The 16178-nt window shown below is 36.2% G+C and overlaps 1 protein-coding gene across 3 annotated transcripts in view; it reads left to right on the forward strand.

Annotated features, from left to right (window-relative positions):
• Window positions 1-16178, forward strand: part of DCC (DCC netrin 1 receptor) — a 1177272-nt gene that overhangs the window by 569091 nt on the left and 592003 nt on the right. For all 3 annotated transcript variants that reach the window (XM_035724067.1, XM_035724068.1, XM_035724069.1), the window contains exon 5: window positions 773-909. In XM_035724067.1, the coding sequence (XP_035579960.1) occupies window positions 773-909 (137 nt within the window). The remainder of the gene's footprint in view (window positions 1-772; window positions 910-16178) is intronic.

Below are 16178 nucleotides of genomic sequence, written 5' to 3' on the forward strand. Positions count from 1 at the left end.
GGCAAAAGAACATGGCTGGCTTTGAATTATTAGACGTTCATATTAAGGCATAGTTAGAAAGTAAACTCTTAATAGAATGGAACACTTAGCCTGAAACATTTTGATTAAATGGATTTCACTTAAGAAATTAATTTCATTGACTTGGAGGTCTGGTGTACTCCTTTTTAACACATTTGTTTTCTGTGATGAGATAGGTTCACAGACAATAACTTAAATCTTTAAATTTCATCTCCCCTCTATATTTATATAACAACACTATATGGTATGATGTCACAATACTTCTGAGAATATTAAAACATGTGAGAAATCTGGTTGCAGCCATAGCATGTCAAAACATGTTCTCTGAATTAGCCAGACATTCTTGGTACAGTATGAAGTGTGGCTTTGTACTAAATCAGATGTCAGGACACAAGACATTGACTTCCACTATGGGGAATCACTTCTCTGGAGCTTGTGGTCCTCAAATCCAAAATGAGAGAATTGCACCAGATTATCTGGAAGTTTCTTTTCAGTACTAAGCTTGGTCCCAAGTTTAATCTATTTAATTTCTTTGATCACTGCACATAGCCTTCCAGTGGGAGTGGTTTATCTTGAGTGAATTTTTGATCAATAAATGTGATGTTACCTAGGCCCCCAAAATAGAGGTTTTTTTCTAATTTTATAATTTGATCTTTTGTGGAGTTTATTTCAACCTCTGAGTACCTTGCCTGGTATACACATATGTATCCGTACATTAATCTACTCTCTAATTATATATGCCTGTGTCTTACAGGTCCAAAAAGTATTCCTTATTGGGTGGAAGCAACTTGCTTATCTCCAATGTGACAGATGATGATAGTGGAACTTACACCTGCATTGTTACATATAAAAATGAGAATATTAGTGCCTCTGCAGAGCTCACAGTCTTGGGTAAGTCAATGGCTCGAGATTAGTTTACACTGTCCTTTTCAAAATACACGACCGTGACACTTTAAACGCTTATCCCTGAATTGCGTCCTGTGTTTATTAGTATGAAATTGTGAAGTCCCAATATTCCATACATGTCCTTACTTTACTTTGATTAATTGCAAAGGGTTAAAAGCAGTGTTTGAATACTTGTTCATTGGCTGAAATCTAGACGCAGCACTCTTTGGGCTAATTATTCCAATGATACAACTGAAATCTATGAAAAATTATTATTTAACAAACGTATTAAACAGCAAATGAGTTAAATAACAAATGAGAGATTCCAATAGGCATGAATGAGAGAAATTGTATAAATAATATGCGCTTGAGTGGAAAAGTCAGATATCATTTGAGATGACAGGGTTCCTGACATTAAATTCAAATGTCTTGGTAAGACTGTTTTGTTAATATGGAAATACTGTAGATGTTATGTGGAGGGTGAACCAATAAAATCAAATATATCTAAGGAAAACACATAGAAAGAATCTAATTTTAAAAATTTAAGGGGGGTTGGATGGTACATATTATTCAGAAAGACAGGGTCCCCGTGTATCTTTGTAAATTAATAATTATTATATGTGGTAGGTACTCAAACACATATTTTATCATCTACCCCAGATTTTTTTTTTAGTCAGTTTCATTTGAATCACGTAATTTGGAGAAAGTGCTTTACCATTTGAATTCCAATTGCTTTTTCCTGTAACAGCAACAACAAAAAATTGTTTACCAGTTTTTGGATTTTTCCCTCTGGAATAAGTCTTTTTACCTTGTAAAGAGTACAGGAAGAATCATAGGCGCTTTAAAAATTATTCAGTAGAAATGAAAAGGTATGGTATGCTGATTATATCTGCTAACCTGTACCATAATAGTGTTATGCTATCCATTTTACTTCTTGGCTTTAAAGTTTATTCAGAAAATGCTTTCATCTTCAGATAGGGTAATAATGTATGTGATGGGTGAGGCAAAGGAGTAGTTTGTTCTTTGATCAAACCATAAATATTAAACTAAGAATAGAAAAAGGACTTGAATTCTTTGGTTTTAGAGGTAGCATTATTCTAACTAAAATAGCTTGTCTTTAAGATGGCAGCAATTTAATATAGTCATTTTATATGAAAGTTTTTGGTGAAACAAAGAACTTTTACATTTATAACATCAAAGGACAGCAACATAGAATAACTATACAGAAATTATTTTATAATATATACTACTGATCATAAGGCAAATGCAGTTATAGAATTACCTAGACTTTATAGTGATCATGGGTAAACTTCTAATTGCAAATATATGAGGTCAAATTTTATATCAAATTAATACACAATATTTGGACACATGATGCTTCATTGATATCTAAGCCAATTGTACATAAATTATGATTCCTGAGTAACTTAGCCAAGAAATATATGTAGGAATATCCATATATGCACATATATTGACATCCATAGCATCTTCTTCTGTGTGTCCTGTGAGCATGTATATGTTCTCCAGTTCTTTATTGTTGAGCATTGTCTTGTTTCCAAATTCTATTTAAAAAAAGCACACACGGGCGCCTGGGTGGCTCAGTCATTAAGCATCTGCCTTCGGCTCAGGTCACGATCCCAGGGGTCTGGGATCGAGCCCTGCGACGGGCTCCTTGCTCAGCAGGAGTCTGCTTCTCCCTCTCCCACTCCCCCTGCTTGTGTTCCCTCTCTCGCTGTGCCTCTCTCTGTCAAATAAATAAATAAACTCTTAAAAAAAAAAAAGCACACACAAACAACAAAAGCACTGAGATGATTATTCTGTATCTTTGTCATTTATTTGCTTATATGCTAAGGAAAAGTATCACAACAATGTTTATACTCACACCAGCAGTGCAAGAATTGCCTGTCGTCTCCAAAAGAATACATTTCTCTCAGAGCACCTGGGTGGTTCAGTGGGTTAAGCATCTGCTTTTGGCTCAGGTCATGATCCCAGGGTCTTGGGATCCAGCCCTGCATTGGGCTCCCTGCTAGGTAGGGAGTCTGCTTCTCCCTCTGCCTCTCCCTCTCTCTCTGCCTCTCCCCTCCACTCGTGCCCTCTCTCTCTTAAATAAATGAGTAATAAAAAAAAAAAGAATACATTTCTCTCTACCAATATTTGCCTAACAATTTTATAAAATGGACTCTCTTTGTTCTAATTTTCACCCTTACTAAATTTAGATTTATTTTTATAGTTTTACTGGACATTTGCATTTTATATTTTGTGAGTTAGCTGTCAATCTTTTTGACCTTTATACATTTATTAAAATATTTATCTTTATTTTGTTGATTTGCAGGAACTATTAATATAGGAAGAATAGTAACTATTCTGTATAGGATCTGTGTGTATGTATTTTGTTATTTCTGGTTTTCTGTTTTTATTTTATATTTTGTATAGGATACCAAGTATTTTTTCATATAGCTGCTGGCTTTGTTGCTGTTAGATTCACATTTTCATTATAAATGAATGACCCTATTTCCAAAAATTTCATTTTAGATTATATGTTGAATGTGTAAATTAGAAGAATTATTAATTTAAAAATATAGATCAAGTTGTGTTTATGTCTTGGTTCTTTTTTATTTAATTCTCTTGGTAACTGGGTATACATTTTAAAGATCTTCCACATACCTAGTATGATCTGTAACTATTATAAAAGGTATGATTTAATTCAGGAAATGATCATAATACTGTTTTAAGTATTCTACCCAGGCTTTAAAATGAATGTTGCTATAATAAAATCTTTGATATATTCTTTGACTATTCTAATGTAAAGTTAAGCTCATCCTGCAGGACTGGGTTTATATGGAAAATGTAATTTATTACTTTTTCTTTAAAGATGGGATGGGGGGCACCTGGGTGGCTCAGTTGGTTAAGTGTCTGCCTTTTGCTCAGGTCATGATCCCAGGGTCCTGGGATCGAGTCCCACATTGGGCTCCCTGCTCAGTGGGGAACCTGCTTCTCCCTCTCCCTCTACCCCTCCCCCCCACTTGTGAGTTCTCTCTCTGTCTCTCAAATAAATAAACAAATTAATTAATTAAATTAAAAAAGAAGATGGGGAAAAAAGAACTTCATTACCAGTGTTATTCAAATACTTTTCATTAGTTTTAAGAATTTAACCATAACGTAGATTCTTCATAAGATAAAATTCCACAAGAAATCCAAGCTTGTGCTCATAAGTTTTAATCACGCATTTTATCAGACTTTTGTTTTGCCTTTCTTGGTCCATCCTTACACTTAGACTGGCTTTGAATGTGAACCTGCAGGAACTAACAGACTTTTCAAGTATGATACCATTTTATATACCACAAGAGAAATTCTGTGGTCTTCCTTATGAGTTTCAGAGTTAATGAACATTAAATATAATTTAAAGCATTTACACTATAAAGTGAATATTGAGAGTTCCATAATAGTTAAACTTCTTGGGGAAATTTGTAATAGACAAGATTAAGGAAAACTTGTCTAAAGTACATGAACTATAAGGAAATAAATAGGTGTGTTCCTAATCATAACCATTTATGTTAATGTTTCTGATCTCTTAAAATATTCATCAATATAGTACTGGTGGATGTATTTGAGTATATGTACTGCACTAGGTTCTGGGAAGGCTACAAAAGGTTTAAAGTCTGGCTTCAAAGGGCTTGTAGTATTATTACAAATTCATACAATCAATTGCCCTGATCAATTGCCTGCCTTCAGAGTAAGTTTTTTTTTTCCTCTATTTTGCATGTTAACATGAACTCTGTGAAGATATGAAGAGTTGATAGTCTTTGCTCTCATGAAAGATAGAACCTAAAGAAGTGTTGGCAGGAAGAAAAGCTGAAAAGGGGGTTGCAGAAGGAGGTTTTCTGAATACTGTTGCCAGCTTACATTCTGTTTAAATCACACATGCCATGATGATTTTTTTAAACTTTTTTTTTAAAAAGTTTAAACTAAAGAATGATATTCTGATCATTATTATTTTCCAAATAACCAGCTTTTTGGCTCAGAAATTATAACTGCCTTTAATAAACATTCAGGAGATTGGCTCCTGCCTTAGGTCTAGACCGGTCTGATGTCTGGATCAATGCATAAATGCATAGTTAAAAAAAAAAAATTTGATCTTTAACCAAGGAAGTGCCCAACCTTGGACAAACTCTTTTTTTTTTTAAAGATTTTATTTATTTATTCATGAGAGACAGAGGGAGAGAGAGAAGCAGAGGGAGAAGCAGGCTCCCAAGGAGCAGGGAGCCTGATGCGGGACTCGATCCCAGGACCCTGGGATCATGACCTGAGCCGAAGGCAGACGCTTAACCATCTGAGCCACCCAGATGCCCTTGGACAAACTCTTAACATTGCCCATGCACACACAAGAGATGGGTGGAAAGTTCACTCTTGAGGAGAAGCCATTAGGTCTAACGTTGGTGACAAAATGAAAACAGTTTTGAACTTTCTAGATTCTAGAATTTTTTTAAAAGCAGTCTGATGAGCATTGGGTGTTATACACAACTAATGAATCGTTGAACACTACATCCAAACCTAATGATGTACTATATGTTGGCTAATTGAATTTAATAATAAAAAAATAATTAAAAAAATAAAAAAAAATTAAATAGGTCAAATCATCTAAAGGTTTGGGCAGATTAGGTGGAAGGTTCTGATTTTTAAAAGTTTTTAAACTATAAAATACATTCTATCTTAAAGTGTATATATTTACAGTTTCAATAATAAAATGAGAAGCCATGTACCCCCGTCCAGTTTAAGAAACAGAACATAACCCTGTGTGCTCCTCCCCAAACTCATCCCCTTCCCTCTCCACCCCAGAGGTAACCATTATCCTGAAGTTTGTGTTTACCTGTCCTTACTTTTCTTTATAGCTTTATCACATTACATGCATTCCTAAATAAAATTTTAGTTATGTCCATTTTTGAAATTTAAAAAAAAAGCAGTCTGCAGCAATATAAATAATATACTATTAAAAATTTACCTTAGTGTGTAGGTTTTCTCAATTATTTGCCTTATCAACTGTCTAGAGAAATGTTGGCTAGAATTGGTACAGTCTGGCTTTGTAGACACAAATAAATCTGCTAGGTCTGTACTTTGCAGATAATTGAAAACCTTTAACAAAATCTAAGAGTTCTCCATATCTTTTTCTCCCGCTCCCATGAGTAGCACATTTCACTTTATGTGGTGTTTGAGTTTATATTTCTCCCAAGAAAACACCTCTAAAAAGAAGTCCTTTGAGGCAGGTGTTTTGCCTGCCTGAGACTTCTCCTTAAGGGACAGGGATCCATAGGGGCGCCTGGGTGACTCAGACAGTTAAGCGTCTGCCTTCGGCTCAGGTCATGATCCCGGGGTCCTGGGATCCAGCCCCGCATCAGGCTCCCTGCTCCACGGAAAGCCTGCTTCTCCCTCTTCCTCTGCCTGCTGCTTCCCCTGCTTGTGCTCTCTCTCTCTCTCTCTCTCTCTCTCTCTGTCAAAAATAAATAAAATCTTAAAAAAAAGGGACAGGGATCCATGGGTCACCCTCTTGCAGTGTGTTCAGAATGGCTCTCTCCTGGCCTAGAGCATATCCAGCTCACACAGATAATGTTCTTTAAGCCCAATGGCAGTGGATTCAGAATATTAAATTATATTTTCATGTCTATAATATATATGCATGCACGTATACATATATGTACCTGTATACATACATGCATATACATACCATATCCATGTATAATACACATATATTTCCTATTTCTAAGAAAATTTCTGTTCACAATGCCTTCCCATATTCTTTTAAATGCATATGGTTACCTCAACCATTACATAATGTACTGATTCTGCAAATAGATAATAGACCCATCTATTCAGAAAGTTTTAGAAAAATCATCTTAAAAGCAAGTTAAGAAGACAGCAGATTAAGATTTATAGAAGAAATTAAAAACCCCTGTTAAAAACTATCATTTTGTAACACAATGGGACAGGAAAGTCCCATCGGTAGCTCAATTTCTTCTGAAAATGCTTAAGAATAATAAAAAAGATGGCTGGGTTACACTGAGTTAATCAAGTATGGTTTCTAGGCCCAGATACACAACCGATCCATAGCAGCTGTGCTGACACAGCAGCTGGCACTTGAGTGCATCTTTTGTACTCGGCCAGGCACTCTTTGGGCATAGAAAGATGCATATGGCACAAGTCTTGACTTCAGAGACTAGTTAGGTAAACAGACAAGAAATAGAAGAGCCAAAAAAAAGTTGGGAAAGAGGGAGGTAAGGAGCCCCGAATAAACAGTTCAAGGAAGATGAAGGAAGGGAGGCAGGGGTTGGGAGGAGGGGTGAGGAGAGAGATTCTGGGAAAGGAAGGAAGTGGGCAAAGGTTTGGGATAAGCAAGGGATTGGGAACGGGAAGTCATCCCATGTGGTTGAAGATTATGGGTCCAATGGGAAACTGATAGGGAACTGGAAAAGTGGTATAAATCCTGAATGGTTTGCTCATGTTGTCAGGTTTTTATCTTAAGGGCAATGGAAAGACATTGGTTTGGTTTTTGGATTGTGGCTTACTAGCTCTTTCATCTTTGCCAACTATTTAACTCACTAATCCTCAATCCCTTCATTTGTAAAGAATGATAATTACTTCCTCGTAGGGCTTGATGATTGCTTAGGTGTAAAATTTGGGAGAGAAGGCTTCTAGAAAAAGAGGCATGGCTTTGGGTGCTGTGGGAAAGAAAGAAATATAAGATGCTCTTCTAGACTTCAGCAGAAGCCTAAAGCATAGTTATAAAAATTAAGCAAAAACAAAACAAAATGCCACAAATATTAAAACATCCTATGTACCCTCTCCATACCCAGTTTTACTCACCTATAACATTTATAAAGCAACAACTGGTCCCTCCATTATTCTCATGAATCTTGGAAGAATCACATAATGATGTCCTAATGATGCACAGAAAAATTTTTGGCAGTAAGCTTAAGAAACATAGACAAATATTAGGTTTGTGGCACAAGGATGGCATCCAAATTTGTGAAGCATTTTATACTTTTTTAGCTTCCTCTGTGTCTCTATAGCCTGCCATCCATGCTTTCTTCCCAGCCAGATTGTGAGCAAAAACAGATGCCATGTCTTGTTAGTCTTGGCCACGCAAAGCCTTGATTTGTTCTCTGGCTCATCTGAATTTTAAACATAAGAAATACAATTACATGTACATTGTATATAAGTTATCTAGCTTTCTATCAAAATATTTTATAAGCTCTTTATGGAGACTCATGTGTTTTTATAGAACATTGTTATGGACTGAATAGTTTTCCCCCAAATTCATACATTGAAGCCTTATCACTACCAATGTGACTGTGTTTGGAGATAGGACCTTTAATTGAGGTAATTAAGGTTCAAAGAAATCCTAAGAATGGGGCCCTAATCTAATAGGAATGGCATCTTTATAAGAAGAGGAAGAGGCATCTGAGCATTCTCTCTCTCAGTGCAAACATGCAGAAAATGGTGTATGTGGGGACATAGAAAGAAGGCATCATCTCCAAGCCAAGGAGAGATGTCTCACCAGAAATCAACCCTGCTGCTACCTTCATCTTAAACTTCCAGACTCAAAAAAAAAAAACAAAAAACAAACAAACAAACAAAAAAAAACTTCCAGACTCCATAACTGTGAAAAAATAGGTTTATGTTGCCTAAGCCACCGAGTCTGTGGTGATATTTTGTTATAGCAGCCAGAGCAGATGAATATAACCACAGAAAGAGTAGCTGTATGGTGCATTATACTGTTCAAAAGATTCTTGATTAGTTTTATAGAGACATAAGCTACAACAAAGAAGTATATTACCAACATTTCTTACATATTGTTAATACTGACAATCTCAAATTTCCAAGAGTGTGAAAAATATGTCCCTCTTACCAGAGCAATGAATCAAAAGCCATTTCTCTGTTTATATACTAGGTTATGTGTAGTTTGAAGATCTAAATGTCTCCTTGTTTATTTTTCTCTTTAGTATCATCATCTTCTTATTTAGTAATTTATAAAGATAAGGTGTTACTAACATTTTAGGTCCTACAATTTTGGATGATCTGTCCCAATTTTAATAATAAATATATCATTCACTATGAAGAAAATATGTTTTCTGGTTTTTAACTCAATTTTTAGATATGCTCTATAAATTCAATTTACTACAATAAGCATGCAGCTGTTCACATTCCATCAACTCTCAGATGTGTCTACTAATGGAAGGAAATATGATAATTAAAAATTGATAAGGCTTTGTGTCCTTTTATTTTTTTGCATATGCTTTAGTTTTATCATTTTTTGTGTTTTTTCCTGAAACATATTGGATGTGTTGCTACTTTATGAACATGTATAATGGGTCAGATAGGGAACCTGACCCATCCATTTGTTTGGAGAGTAACTGGCACATCCACCTCCATTAAGGTATTCACTTGCCCCCTTTACAAATTTGCTGTTGGATCACCGATGTTGGGTTTTTGGCTTAGGTTCTTAGCTATATACAGAAAATAGTTATCATAAAATATATTAATAAAGATAATACTTAACACCTCTATTACAATGTGTAACTCTTTGAATGGAGTTCTCCTGAATTTACTACATCACTGCTTCTCCCAAGTAGCAGTCCTTAAATTTCATGTCTCTCTATAATTGCCCTTTATTAGCAGTGACCCCCCCCTCACCCATATGCATTTAATGGTCTTAGCCATAAAAACAGTGCCTTAGGTAAGTTTATATTGATTATCTTTCACAGGGTAATTGCCAAATGGATCATAATGAAATTAGTTAAGAGTTTTTTTTTTCATGTAGGGGTATGATCCTAAATTATGATAAAAATGCATAATATAAGACAGAATTAAATTTAAAAAATCAAAATTATCTATTTGCTGTTCCTTCCTATAACTATGTTGATTTCTTATTATAATTACTTTTCTCACCTGAAATCACAGCCATCGTAAGAGTATGCAAAAGTTCTTATTTATTTATTTATTTATTTGAGAGAGAGAGGGAGAGTGAGAGAGAGCCTGAAAGGACAGAGGGTCAGAGGGAGAAGCAGACTCCCCGCTGAGCAGAGAGGCAGATATGGGACTCGATCCAGGGACTCCGGGATCATGACCTGAGCTAAAGGCAGTCGCTTAACCAACTGAGCCACCCAGGCTCCCAGTATGCAAAAGTTCTATCCAAACTAATGTTTTGGAGATTCTGTTGAATGCATGTATATATTAGAAGAAGAAAGATGGTATGTCCGGGCTGTTAGTGTAAAATGATTTGGTATGACCTTTGCAGTTATACTGTCTGTGGAAATACTAGATGAATTCGTGATGGGATTTATTTATTCATTACACAGATACTTATTTAAAGACCTACTATGTGGATCTCTCCTCTCCTTCCCTCTTTCATTGGAGAAAGCAATTTGAACAGTTTTTTGTGTGTGTGTTTATCCTTGAGATGGCTGTGGATCTAACTTTTTTTTTCTTCCTTCTCAGAAAGATGAGGAAGGAAGTAGAGGCTCCAGAGGGTAAGATGAAGGCTATGCACTAATTCAGAACATTAAAAAGGCAATCTAAGACTATGAGTTTAATTAGCCCTAACAGTCTCAGCAAGGTGAATTGACCATCTGGTTTAGAAGGAGAACTGATGACAGTGGTGGAAAGCTGCCCAAAAGGGCGTGCTATGCCAAAGTTGTCCTGAAGTACCCGAAGTACACATTATCCCAGGAGTTTGACTGTTATAGGACTGAAACTAAATTAGACAGGAGTGTTTTAATTAAAGTTAGCAAGAGTTAGCATCAATTGTGCTTGCCAGTTTTGAAAGGCTAAAGAGCAAAGCATGACATTTCTTTCTATACTTTCCAAGGACTTTTACTTATTTCTGATTTCTTATTTCATATATCTAGATATAATCCTTTTAGTGACTGTTTTACATAGTAAGGTGTGGACTTATCTTTAGTATTATCTGGTATATTTGAGCAGGAATCCACCAGAGTATACCTGTGTTCATACTCCTGAAATTTGTACCATAAGACCAAGGCTCCTTCCACCACATGGTGGCAGTGTGCCTAAGGGCAAAAAGCACCAGTTTGAAAACATGTCATTCAATGGCGGACTCTATTCAAGTGAAGCATTTGGAGTTTGATCTATACATTTGTTGATTTACTTATCACTTATTCAACAAATGTGTATTGAAAATGCAATAGTTTCTTACCTAATGCTGTAAAACAGCTTTACTGAGATACCATCCACTATAATTCACATACTAGACAACTTCACATTTAAACTGTACAATTTACTGGTTTCAGGACAATCACAGACATTTGCAACCATATCTGACCACAGTGAATTTTAGAACACCTTCATCACCTCAAAACAAACCTTGAACCCTTTAACTGTCATTCCCCCATCCTCTTCTCTTACAACAGCCCTAAGCAACCACCAGTCTACTTTCTGTCTCTATACATTCTTCTATTATGGACATTTTACAAAAATGGAATTATAGAATATGCTGTGTTTTGTGACTGGTTTCTTTAGCTCAGTATAATGTTTTCAAGGCTCAACCTTATTGTATATCAGTAGTTCATTTTTTCTTATGGCCAAATAATATTCCATTGTATAGATATACCATGTTTTATTTATTCATTAGGGCAATGATGGGCAATGGGATCATCTCTACTTTTGTCTATTACTAGTAGTTCTGTATAAGCATTTATGTACAAGTTTTTATGTGGACCTATATTTTCACTTATCTTGAATCTATACCTAGGAATGGAACCACTGAGTCATATGATAATTCTGTGTTCAGTCATTTGAGGAACTACCAGATGTTTTCCAAAGAGACTATACAATTTTACATTCCTACCAGCAATGTGTGGGTATTTCTATTTCTCTACATCCTCATCAATACTTGTTATTAGCTAACTTTTTTTTTATTCTAACTAGTCTTGTGGGTGTGAAGTGGTATCTCATTGTGAGTTTGATTTGCATTTCCCTAATGACTAATGATGTTGAGTATGTTTTTATGGATTTAGTCACCATTTGTATATCTTTCTTGACGAAATGTCTTTTCAGATCCTTTGTCTATTTTAAATTGGGTTATTTGTTTTTTTATTATTGAGTTGTAATGGCTTTTTATTGGCATATGTGTGTGGGGTAAGGTATATCACTTTCATAGGAACAAGCTAAATGGAATGCCACACAGAGTAGGTACTGAGGTCACTGGCCATCTGGGTGAAAACCTTTGAGTTCACAAAGACTGATTTTTTGTGTGTGCTTTGTGGTTCTTTTAAACCAATGCTGTGTCACATAGGCACAATGATTTTTGATTGTTGGATCTGACATCAGGTACACCCATGTGGCAACTCCTCTCCCTTCCCTGTGTTTCTATAATTTCTTGCTAACTCCATGATTAATATTTAACATGTTGGTTAGGCAGTTTCCCAAGGGGGAGGGTTTGTATGTTAGTCATTGTCATGTCCCCAGTGTCTTGTATGCTTGTTGGCACGAATTAAGCATTTAAGAAATATGTAAGAAATGTACATTTTTTCTCTCTCAGAATTCAATTTGGATTTTCATCCTGAATATCAAATTTCAGTATGTGAAAAAAAAGTTTCATTAAGTCCTTCTTGTGACAAAAAAAAAATCTTTGTATATAATCCTCAGACTCCAAGAGTTCTTTCTCATTTTACCCATATTCTTATTGTTCAGAAAAGCTGTTGCTATGCAATAGTAATAGGAATTGTGCTATTCTAAATAGAAATAGCAACATTTCGGTAGTTATTCCTTGCAAAACACATTTGGGGTACAAGTTTGGTATGAATAAAATGGATGATGTTAAAGATGCAACAACTGTGCAATCAAGTGAGACATCTAGTAAGAATGAAGGCTAAACATTCTTGTTCACCAACATTCCCCAAGCTGTATGTGTATTATTAGGTATTCCTTTAAAAAAAAAACAAAAAAACCAAAATGAGACAAAACAAAAAATCATCTGTGATTACCTAAATTTGGAAAATGTTGGATCAAACAAAGTTAACCTAAATGGGTACATACTACAGGACTTCTTAGAATCTCTAACAGGCTCATGTTTGGGAAATGCTATGTGCAGTTAGGAAAGACTCTAAGGTTGAAATATTTTTTTCTTATATTTGGAGACGGAAGGAGAGCTTCAGGTGAAGAATCTCCTGCTATCAGCACTAAAGCTCTACCTCTTTGGCTTATATGTAATGACCACTTACTGTATACATTTCTATGGAAACTGCCTACCCAGTTAAAAGGGGATTTTTACTATGGTTAACAGGTGTACCTGTTTTTTATTCTTGCAGTTCAGACCCATTACACATTCTGTAAGAAGCAACGTGATGCCACTTTAATCACAGACTAGTGCTCCTCTCCTGCTAAGAAAAATAAATGTGATATTTGTGAGTTCTTATCCATTGCTTCTTTAGAGGACCAGCAAAGAAAATAATTAGCCCAAGTGATTGCATTATATAATTCAGTTTTCCCTTGGTATATTCTTACTGACATTCAAAAAGTAGTTAGTGAATCCAACTGCCAAATGCTCAGTAATAACACTTTATCACCAATTTACAGTGCATGAAAACAAAAGAAATTTCAAATGAGCTGGGGGGATTGTGTGTGGGGATGTGTGTATGTGTGCGATTTTTAAAGGATGGTTAGCCAGATAGGTTGGGATTGTGCACGTAATACTGTTTTTCCTTTGGAATGATAATTTAGCTTGCAAAATACCCAGGGAATTAAGATGACACAGGGTCATTATGTAGATATATGTAGGGAGGGAAAGTCATAGCAGGGGCATTTTCCTTGTTTGATTTTTAAGACAATAATAAAATAATAATAAATGTAATTCTGGCCTCAGAAGAAGATGTCACTGAGTAAGTTTTTCTCCTCAACACCTCTTCACTCTGTTCCATGTAAACAGAGGAGCAAGTTAGTTCTCATTTTTTACTTCCATTGCAAACTGCTTGTTTCTGCTCTTTTTGGCTGAACATTGTATAAAAATTTATAGTACCTCCCCTAAAAGCAGGAGCATTTGTGTGATTATGACTCTCATCTTTCCTTCCATCCACACCTGCTCCTTCTATCTACCATCTTGTTCCCCTTTCTGCTCCTCCAATCTGTTCCAGTTTAGGCTTGAGGATGCCACTGGGGGTAGTGGTTATGAACACATTACTCCATGTCTAACACTGTCTGTGCAGTGGGCCAGGACATCTAGCCTGCAGAGTTCTGATGGAGATTAGAGTAAGCAAAATGATGCATGTTCAGTGCAACTCCAGGACAGTGCCTGGAACAGAGCAGACACTCAGTAAGTGGCGTTGTCATTACTGGTATGAATAACAGGTGTCTCTACGTTAACATGCATTCTCCTTGATTACTCAAACTCAGATTAGGAGGTCTCGTTCAGATCTTGTGTTGTCAATTGCATAGTTTTTGCCATCTCCTGACATTTCAGAAAAGCTCAAGGAGAAAGAAACTGTGATAAAGGAACGTACTAGAGGTGATTTTGAGAACAGTGGAACTTAAAGTAAGGCAGTACAATTTATCATAAACACATAGGATCGCTGAACCCTTGTCCATTCTGATGAAATCAGCCTCTCCCAGTTACTTTGTTCTTTTTTTTTTTCCTGGTAATAATTGTTATAATCTGTTATTATCTGTGTACTCATTCACTGTTTCTGTCTCCACCAGGGACAGAATCCTTATCTGTTTTGCTCACTATTATGTTCCCCCAAACTAATCAATCAGTCTACTGAAGTAATGATATGCTGTGATCCTCATCTGCATTGATGGCCTCATAACCCCCATTTACTGAGCACCCATTATGTGCCAGGCCTCATGCAAAGTGCTGTGCTTTCTCATTTAATAGTTTCAGAAATCTATAAGGGAGGTACTATTTTATCTCCATCTTAAAGATGAGGAAATTGAGGCTCATTGTCATTGTCATCATCATCATCATCTAGCATCATCATTTCAAGAAGCAGAATTAGAATTGAAATTGTTTACCTACCTCATACAGCGATCAGAGTAAGGAATAGGGTCCTGAGATGTAGGAAAGCTCATCAAGACAACCCAAATGAGCTGGTCGGATGAGTGGATCATCAAGGGTGCGTGTGGCAAACAAAAAATAAATGGAAATGATGGAAGTTGTGTCTCCAGGCCAGCAGCATTGGCATCATTTGTGAGCCTGTTAGAAATGCAGATTTGTTGGCCTTGCCCTGGCCTACTGGTAGTACTGAATCAGAATCTCTAGAGTTGGGGCCAAGAAGCTAGAGTTTGATAGGCCTTTCAGGTGATTCTTAACCACTGCTTTTGGAAAAGGAAGGCTGACCTGGCAGTTAGCAAAGGAGGCAACAAGAGTAAGGAAAAGCATTCTATTTAAAAACCAAACCAAACCAACAAAAGTAGGGTGAGCAGACCACATACAAAGACACAGACCTATTGTTAAAATTGGAGTATGAGGGAGGGGCTTGGTCCTAAGGAAGAATAGTCAAGGTAAGGAACAGGATGGGAAGTCCAAGTGGGACTAGGAAGCATCCAGGTGAACATGGTCTTCTCACCTGTAGCAATTGCTCAAGTTCTTGAAATTCCCCTCTGGTATACAGGACTAGTATCAGAGCATGAGGTTGGACTAAGCCAAAAGTAAAAATATACTCCACCATAGCTCCAATGATAGCAACTGGAAGAATGTGGGCCTGGGGAGGAAGGTAGGCTGTATGACTGTACTGAGACCGATCTGTAAGTTTGCAGATGGGGTTCAAAACCGGTGAGATGGATGGGTCCTGCAAGAACATTGTGTAATGCTGTGTGAATAGGCCAAATAATAGTGGACGAATTTCAGGTGTGGAAAGTAGAAGGTAATGTATTTGGGGAAGTATAATCCAAACTATATTGATAAAAGGGATTACTCTCTCTCTATTAAACTTGTGTTTAGAAAAAAAGATATCTGAGTCTGTGTCAACTATTTCTTGAAGCCCATCCAGTGTAGAGTAGCAGTTCAAAAAGTCAACCGAATGCCAGAAATAACCATGATAAAATTGAAAACACAGTATTATGTAATTTTATTAAGTCTTTGAACAGAAATAATAATGTTTTTATACTTGGAGTAGAGTTCATAGTTTGATTCAGTGCATTCCATTAAGGCCATAAAACAGTGAGAACAGCCTGAAAGGTTAATGGAAATGATCAAAGGAATGAAATAGTAAGACCGGATGAGAAATTTTCAGTTCAGAACAATGATGGGTGAAAACGGACACAATCAA

The sequence above is a fragment of the Zalophus californianus genome, chromosome 14 (genome assembly GCF_009762305.2).
Source record: "Zalophus californianus isolate mZalCal1 chromosome 14, mZalCal1.pri.v2, whole genome shotgun sequence".
NCBI classification, from domain to species: domain Eukaryota; kingdom Metazoa; phylum Chordata; class Mammalia; order Carnivora; family Otariidae; genus Zalophus; species Zalophus californianus.